The sequence below is a fragment of the Blastomyces dermatitidis genome (genome assembly GCF_000003525.1).
Source record: "Blastomyces dermatitidis ER-3 genomic scaffold supercont1.9, whole genome shotgun sequence".
Classification (NCBI taxonomy): Eukaryota; Fungi; Ascomycota; class Eurotiomycetes; order Onygenales; family Ajellomycetaceae; genus Blastomyces; species Blastomyces dermatitidis.
The window spans coordinates 1,596,133-1,604,388 of NW_025544782.1; the positions used below are offsets into that span (position 1 = coordinate 1,596,133).

At 49.1% G+C, this 8,256-nt stretch overlaps 3 protein-coding genes across 3 annotated transcripts in view; 2 read left to right on the plus strand and 1 right to left on the minus strand.

The window, feature by feature from the left end:
• BDCG_07639 (nudix/MutT family protein) overlaps window positions 1-2,734 on the plus strand; it is a 3,735-nt gene extending 1,001 nt beyond the window's left edge. Inside the window, exons 1-2 of the mRNA XM_045423422.1 lie at window positions 1-210; window positions 609-2,734. The exon at window positions 1-210 is cut by the window's left edge and continues 1,001 nt beyond it. Of these exons, the coding sequence (XP_045278825.1) occupies window positions 162-210; window positions 609-1,039 (480 nt within the window). The 5' untranslated portion in view covers window positions 1-161 and the 3' untranslated portion in view covers window positions 1,040-2,734. The remainder of the gene's footprint in view (window positions 211-608) is intronic.
• Window positions 2,735-2,755: 21 nt separating this feature from the next.
• BDCG_07640 (DNA-directed RNA polymerase II subunit RPB3) lies at window positions 2,756-5,279 on the plus strand. The gene is made up of 3 exons (XM_045423423.1): window positions 2,756-3,012; window positions 3,096-3,664; window positions 3,749-5,279. The coding sequence occupies exons 1-3, from the start codon at window positions 2,956-2,958 to the stop codon at window positions 4,161-4,163; spliced, it is 1,041 nt and encodes a 346-aa protein (XP_045278826.1). The 5' UTR covers window positions 2,756-2,955; the 3' UTR covers window positions 4,164-5,279.
• A 418-nt stretch (window positions 5,280-5,697) lies between these two features.
• On the minus strand, window positions 5,698-7,145 carry BDCG_07641 (tyrosyl-tRNA synthetase; the record flags this gene model as incomplete). Its single annotated transcript, XM_045423424.1, has 3 exons — window positions 5,698-5,949; window positions 6,078-6,889; window positions 7,019-7,145. 3 exons carry the CDS (start codon window positions 7,143-7,145, stop codon window positions 5,698-5,700), a joined length of 1,191 nt encoding a protein of 396 aa, XP_045278827.1.
• Window positions 7,146-8,256: the final 1,111 nt, after the last annotated feature.

The window sequence follows — 8,256 nt, forward strand, 5'->3', positions numbered from 1 at the left end:
TTGGACCACGGACCGGAGATTGTTCAACATTATTTTGCTTGGGAGAGAAACGACATAATACAGTGGCTGAAAGAGTCCAGTGCATCGACCCGCCCGTGGAAAGGAAAAAGAACGACGACGACAGACGAACGAAGGTTTCTGTTGACAGGCGAGCAATAACAATGGCCCAGTCGTGCAAGATGGAGTCGCGGACGGGGAGGACGAACCAGCGTGAGTAGGCAATGCTGACCCTTTGGTTGGAGCACGTGTCCCGTTCCTCTCTCGCCTTCCCCTCGCTGCTGGCCCCTGCCCCTCATCTCCTTGTCCTGTTCCCCCTCCACCACCACCTACCAACCTTGACTTCTATGAGATCACATCGTCTCTCCTCACCTCTTCTCCCTTCAACTACACCCACTATATATCCTACTCGTCAACGTACATCACTATGTTACTCTCCCTCACCCCATACCCATCAATCCCTACTGAACGGGCCCCCATTTTTCTCCCCCTTCCTACTGGCTACGCTCGCCAATGTCGCGCCCTGCTTTGACCCCGTTGCCTCCCTTCTATTGGCTTGGTAAACCAACAAGTTCCGCTGACATGTCCGCTCCATCGGAACTTTCCTTTAGGCTACAGCCCCAGCGGCGAACGACTCGTCGCCGGCGTCGTCCCCATCTCCCCTGACAAGTCCAGGGTGCTCTTGATCCAGTCTACTCGCCGCGGAGGTTGGGTTCTCCCCAAGGGCGGCTGGGAGTTGGACGAGGCGTCCGCCCAGCAGGCTGCCTGCCGCGAAGCTTGGGAGGAGGCAGGCGTCGTCTGCACTGTCCTACGTGATCTAGGCAAGATCGCAGACATGCGGACCCCGGCCCAGGTGTCCCTGAAGGCACCCAAGGTGCTGTATCAATTCTTCGAGGTTCGCGTTGACCGCGAGGAAGCCCAGTGGCCCGAAATGCACAAGCGGAAACGACAATGGGTTACCTATGCGCAGGCCGCGGCGGCATTGGCGACTCGCCCGGAGCTCCTCGATGCTCTAAATCGCAGCTCTCTCAAGAGATCATAGTACTCGATATTTGTACCCGGCTGGCTTTTATTTCTCTTGGTAATGGCTGCATATTGCCTTACTTTTGGGATGATTTTATCTATTGCCGTCTCACTGCCTATTACTTTTCAACATATCGTGGAACTATTCAGCTGATTCCTTGGAGGACATCGTCGACACACAACCTGTCGTTTTGATCAGTCTCCTCCGTTATGCCGGGGACTAATTACATCATATTGGAATTTCTTTTGATAGAGATTACCAGCCCCTCTGTTTTATTGTTAGAATTTATGCGCAAAGTGCGGCAAAATTTCTTCGTCCTACTCCTTGTTCGACCTCACTACCCTTTCGAGTTTTGTATTAGACAATATTGCTAAATGCGTTTCGAGATCCGCGGCCAATGCTCTCATCCCACCGACAGCAGGCTAACATCATTTCTTGATGTTATGAATACACGATATATTCTAAAATTTATCCTTCACATCTAGAACCTCCTCTTCCCATATATATATATATATTTGCTCCCGCTATCCAAATCACCCTGTCCTCTACACATTTCCCCTTTCGTCTAGCCAAGACCCAATCATCCTCTGGGTGGCTCACATGTTTTATCTTGTTGTCTAGTTTTCCCGGGAGACCTCCTTTCTACCCTTCTTCTTCAGGGCAAAGGAAAGCCCTTGTCTCTACATACATATCGCTAGCTAGCCCTCGTTTTCCACCACCTCTTCGCTCAACCCCCATTCCGAACCTTAGAGAGTTCTGTTTTCCTGAATGGTTTCGATGATAGAAAATGATTTGCCCCCTGTTTGTATCCCCATAACTGTTTTTCGTTAGTTGAGCTGATTAGAAGATATTTTGGAGGTGGGGGAGTGGGGGACCAAATTAGTATTTGGTGCATTTGTGCTGCATTTGTTCCTTTGCCTTTTTCTTTTCTTCGGTCAAGCACTATATTTAGACGGACGGTTCTGTTATTTATTTATTTATTCATTTCCTCTTATTTTTGGATGCTGTGATGCACCGCCATAAGTCTCCTTTCTTTTCTTGGTCGCCAGTTTACCCAACCACCATCTTTTTGTTTTTAATCCTGATTTCGACCTTTCTCATATCGGGTCCCCCTTATATTTTGCCCGACTTATGTTGTGATATACCAACAAACCATAGACGGGAGAAACTCCTTTGCCGTTGATTTTAGTGGGGCGAGGAGATGGCTTTATGCTTAGATCTGTTCATCCATGGTTTGGCGTGTTGTTTGTTGTCTGCCTTATTTCTTGCCTTTCTTAAGAGCGAGGAATCTGGAATTAGGAACCACTTCCCTTTCCCCTTTTTTAAAATCGATGCTCTTTTATGATAAAACCAAACGAACAAAACGACACGACTGCACGGCAATTTCTCTATATTTCGAGGTCATTCAATATTTTATCCATTTTGCTTTGTTTGCATTCCCTATGAGTTATGATAACTATCATTTTGGTTACATCCTTCACACACTGCAAGGTTGAGAGTGAGTGGAGTTTTGCACGGGAGTGTTGATTTTACTATATTTTTATTATATATTCTGTTAGTTGGTGTATTGGGATGGGATGGGAAATAACGAATAGAATGATTGCACGGAACAGAATGAATGTGGTTTTTCTTCTTTCATCGGGAGTATTCTAGGAACATTCGGATAAACTATTCACCGACAACGCTTCTCTAGTCCCAATCAAGGAACATCGATATCGAAGCTCTGGGCTTCAACTTCTACAAGTCCAGACATCTCTCAACCGCCTCAAAAGCTCTCCACCGGCTACTTAACTTTTTAACTTTTCAAGACCATCTCATACCTTGTGTGCCTGCACTTTCAGAACAGCGATCCATGAATACAGAGTAAACAGCACCCCCCGAACCACAATCAAGGGAGGAAGCCAGCCTTCGCGCGGCTGCTCCCCCCATCCATCATGGACTATGATGAAATGGACATCGAGCTCCAGGGCCCTCAAGTAACAGTCAGAGAGGTAAATAGACGCAAAGGGAAGAGACCAAGAAAAAGAAGACCAAACTACAGACTCTAACCAACGTCGAACAAAAACCAAAACAGGCCGAACCACACCGCGTCGACTTCCGCCTCAGCTCCGTCGACCTCGCCTTCGCCAACTCCCTCCGCCGCACCCTCCTCGCCGAAGTCCCCACCGTCGCCATCGACGTCGTCGAAATCGAATCTAACACCTCCGTCCTCCCCGACGAATTCATCGCCCACCGCCTCGGCCTCATCCCGCTCAACTCCAAAAACTGCGACGCGGACATGTATTACTCGCGCGACTGCGACTGCGAGGGCGGCTGTGCGCGCTGCGTCGTCACCCTATCGCTCCAGGCGCGATGCACGGGCGAGGACATCATGAAGGTGTACGCGCGCGATCTGGTGGTGGTGGGCGACCGGGCGAATGAGTGGGTGGGTAACCCGGTTATTACGGATGCGGAGGGGAAAGGGCCGTTGATTTGTAAGTTGCGGAGGGGCCAGGAGATTAAGATGACGTGTGTTGCGAAGAAGGGGATTGCGAAGGAGCATGCGAAGTGGGCGCCGACGGCGGCGGTGGGGTTTGAGTATGACCCGCATAATAACTTGAAGCATGTGGATTATTGGTATGAGGAGGATCCGATTAAGGAGTGGTATGTTTTGCCCCTGCTCCGTTTCCCTTTTTAAGTCAAAACCTATTTTCATATTTGATATTGACATTATGTTTTCCACCACAGGCCCGTCTCTGCAAACGCAGAATGGGAAACCCCGACACAACCCGACATGCCCTTCGACTACGACGCCCAACCCTCCACCTTCTACCTCGACGTCGAAAGCATCGGCAACCTCGAGCCAGACGCCATCGTCCAACAGGGCATCACCGTCCTCCAACGCAAGCTTGCAGAGATCATCTCCGCCCTGACCGGCGCGGGCGATACGGATCGCGACGGCGCTGCCCTGAACGGCATCGATGAGGATGGTGGCCGGAGCCCCGACGCCTATGAGCCACCGGAGGGGCTGGATGGTGGCTATACGGCCTATGCGGCTAATAGTGTTGGCGGGAGTGCTGGGGGTGGGAGCGTTTGGGGCGGTGCGGGTGGCGCGACGCCGTATGGGGCTACGCCGTATGGGCAGGGGTTTGGGGGGTTTTAGACTATTGGTTTCCGTTGGTTTCATTTTGGTTTTGTTCTTTTAAGAAGGGCTATCTTTTTTTCCTTTTTTCTTTTTTTCTTTATACTTTCGTGGGATTGTTTCTTTCTTAATGTTGTGGCATGTGTTATGGAGTTGGGGAACATACTAAAAAGGGGTTTTCTGCTCTTGTCCTCTTCTGTTGCCTGATAAGGCAGACGGGGCGGGGATGATTATGATTGCATTATTTTTTCTTTTTTTTTTGACCGGGATTTGGACCCGTTACGCTGCGAGACAACCAGCTAGCCTATCGCAGGCTATATCGTTTGGCATGCTATATTTCCCATACGGATGGGGTTTTCCTTTTTTTTCCCCGGAAAGACCTCAACATTCCAAAGAAGGTGGGACAGAGAGGTTTGGTTTGGCTGACAGGAAAGAGAAGAAATAAAACAGAAAAAGTGATATATGGACATACTGAGTTGAAACGGCGTGCGCGGGACTCGTGTCCGTCTCATCATTGTCTCGCTGTACGAATGTCGAATGTCATACAGAGGAGAAACATGTGGCATGAGAGGGGAGGGACACGAGGAAGAGGATGTATGCATGAAGTTCCGGATATGAAAAAGCCGGATCTCACAAGAAGACGAATTCGACTCAATGCTGAGAGCGGATGGACGGAGTAGAAGGCGATGGGCAATTGAACTGGGGTGGGAGGGAAGGCTGTCCTCGAGCGTAGCCTCCCGAGAATGAACCCTTCACGCGGTCCCCCTTCCCCGGGTTACATCTCATACCATGCAAAATCAACCCGGGAAAACGGCGGTCGTCCAGAAGCGCCGGTGATTTGACTAGCCCCTTTTTCCTCCCCCCTTTTATTCAACCATAGAAAGAGAAAGAGAATACTGGGGGAGCCGCCTGAAGCGAGACACTGAAATTGGCTTGACGAGGAGACAGATCGTTTCGCTCTGATATCTGTTTGCGAAAACTTTGTTTGCAAGCTGGTTGGTTGGTTGTGGTTGGTTGCTTTGATTTATTTCGAATTCCTGATAACTTGCGTACCCAGCTCAGTTTGTACTGTACCTACGTATTCTGTATATTGTAGTTACAATAGAGGCCAGATGCAACAATAAAATGTTCCGGTAAAAAAAAAAAAAAAAAAAAAAAAAAAAAAGTTAAGCAAAAAGTTGTCTACAGTGCTTTATTATGCTATTTTCTTTAGTGTGAATACTACCCGCCGCTCGCCCTCTTTCACATACAAGAAATAGTTACTCTCTATATTTTTAATATTCTGAAGTCGTGCAGTCGTGTAGGATCAAAATGAAAAGACAAATGGAAAAATTAAACAAAAAAAAAAAAAAAGCCCCGTCTTCCGGGAAAACACTCTCTCCACCTTTTCACCCCCAAATAACAATCATGGATAAGGGAGGAGAAAGAGAGAGAGAGAGACTCCACGCCAACGCCTCCTCCACACGCCTAGCCACTTAGCGGCTATCTATCTTCTTCGAAAGCTCTCCCCCGGCCCCCCCCCCCCTTTTTTTTTAAATCACACACCCACTGTTATTTAAACCGCCAACTTCTCCAGCTTCTCCTCGACACCATCAACATCCTGTTTTGGCGCAGCAGCGCCGCCGCCGGGGTATCTGCTTCCCTTATCCTTGGGTTTCTTCTTTTTCTTTTCCGGCTCCGGTGGGGGTGGATATGCCTTCTTCTCGATCTCTTGCCAGTCCGGGTTAGCTTGGAAGGCGGCCTGGACGGGTGCGAGGAGTTTGTTGAGCGCGGTTGTTACGGCGGCTTTGAGGAGTTGGGGGGTTAACTGGATTTGTTTTTATCGGGTTAGTAAAAAATGTTCCTAAAGAAGGGTTTGGTGGGGATGAAGGATGGGTAATTGAGATATGTAGACGAGGAGGGGGAGAAAAACAACGGGAAAAAAAAAAACCCCACCCTATCCGCGCGATAATCCTTCTTCACCTCCTCAATATCCCCGTAAACAACCTGACCGCTCTCCTCCTCCGTCCTCTCGACCACAAAGGTCCCCTTCCCATCCGCGCTCTCCAGCGCACTAACAGGGAACAACACATGCTCCACAAAACTAATAATCCCATTCCCCTCCGTCTCCCTCGGCATCGCAAACGCCTTCCTCAACTTCTTCTTCACCGTCTCCGGCGTGTCCAGAATGTCAATCTTAGAATCCGGATCCGACGCCGACATCTTCCCGCCCGCCAGCCCAGGCACCATGGGGCTCATTAGGTGCGCGCGCTCCTTGTAGCCAATCCGCGGCAAAGTCTCCAGCGCCAGCGTGAAGATCTTCCGCTGATCGACCCCGCCAAACTGCGCGTCGACGTCCAGGTGCTCCTCATCCAGCGCCTGCATGAGCGGGTAGATCAGGCCGGACAACGGCGCGTTGTCAACCTGCTTCACGACCTCCGCGCCGGCCTTCTTGGCATCGTGCTCGGTCACGACGCTGCTAAGGCGGAACAGGTCCATGGTGTATTTGGGGGAGAGCTGGAAGTCGCTGCCGAGGACGAACTCGAGTTTGTCGATGGGGACGTGGATGGCTTCGAGGAGGGCGGTGATGACGTAGCGGTAGTATTTGGCGCGGAAGTTGACGAGGTCGATGGGCGCTTTGAGGTTGTCGAGGAACCCGTGGATGTCTGCGAGGAGGATTTTGACATGGCAGCCTGCACGGAGGAAGTGGGCGAGTTTTACGACGGGGCAGAAGTAGCCGCAGTGTGGGCGGCCGGTTGTTGCGGTACCTGTTGTATGTTGTTTTTTCAATTTTATGGAACTTTGATTTAGTTACTTACTCAGGCATTGGAAGGGATTGGCACTCTTGAAAGATATTATATCTATTCATGCGAATGGTGGGGGTTGTCAAATCATACCGAAATACACCTTTAATGGGCGGTTCTGTCGCAGGATGACATCTTCAATAAGCTCTGGCTTCAAGACTTCTTGAAGATTGTGGTAGATCAAATCGACCTTCTCTTGGGGAGATAATTCTTTCGCCATCTTTTTTTTGTCCTGTGGGAGAGGCGAAGAGCGCGGCGGCGGAGGCACAACGGGGAGACGAAAAAGCAACAATATAAAAACTGCGGGGAGAGTATGTTACTGGTCACGTGATTCGCAGTGAATTAATCTCTCTCCAACTCCAGTTATCTATAGACTATCTGATTATCTGAGGAAGATTAGGATGGAAGAGATCTAAGGGAAATACGATACTCAATTGCTTCGAGGATGTCGCTACAGAAAAGAAGCTTGGGTGAAAATCAGCTTGGGTGAAAATCAGCTGAACTGTGTTTCATGTTCATGCACAAGATAAATGCGCATTTCGGCAGTAACATAATTAAATCAACCACCTAACTAACTTACGTGGGTGGGACTTGGTGTTGATGTTTCGGAACATCAAATACAGGTTGGGGATCTTCCAAAATCAAGAAGATTGGCGCATATGGCTAGGTCTCTTCACCTTACAATTTGTATGGCAATTTGACCCGGGGTTGTGGTGTGGTAGGGGTGGACGGGGGAATATCCCACGCGGGGGCTTCGAACCACGTTTGGTTGAATAACTCCACCACCAGACGGGGTATGCGGTCGGCGTTGGGGTCAAAATGCTCGTATGATCGAGGGCTGTTCGATGGATCTACCGACGGGTTCTTATTCGAAAAATTGAGCGAGTTCGTGGTGGGGCGGTTGTTGCATGTTGAATATACAATTAAGATACATCATCTATAACTACGGACTCCACAATCAAATCTCGCTAGTTTGTGCTCTGTTCGACAAACCAGTTGCGTTTCCTCTCCAAGAAATTGGGCAAAATGCAGCTGTAGTTTTTCCCAAGTATATATATGTCGGAGTGCAACTAACTGGTTATGAAGACCAAGGCAGAGTTATGAGTGCAGAGTGTGTTGTAGATTCTTGCCAAATACATGTAACCACTCCGCCACGACTACTCCGTATAGCCCGCATGTATACCGAATGAGAACAATCATATGCCAAAATAGTTTAGAAAAAACCTAAGGGTCTAAGTTAAGTTATGTCGGATTGGGTGTCACGGATGAATATGTTGGAGACATATGAATCTTATTTGTATCAAGATCTGCTTATTATATTATCCATACAC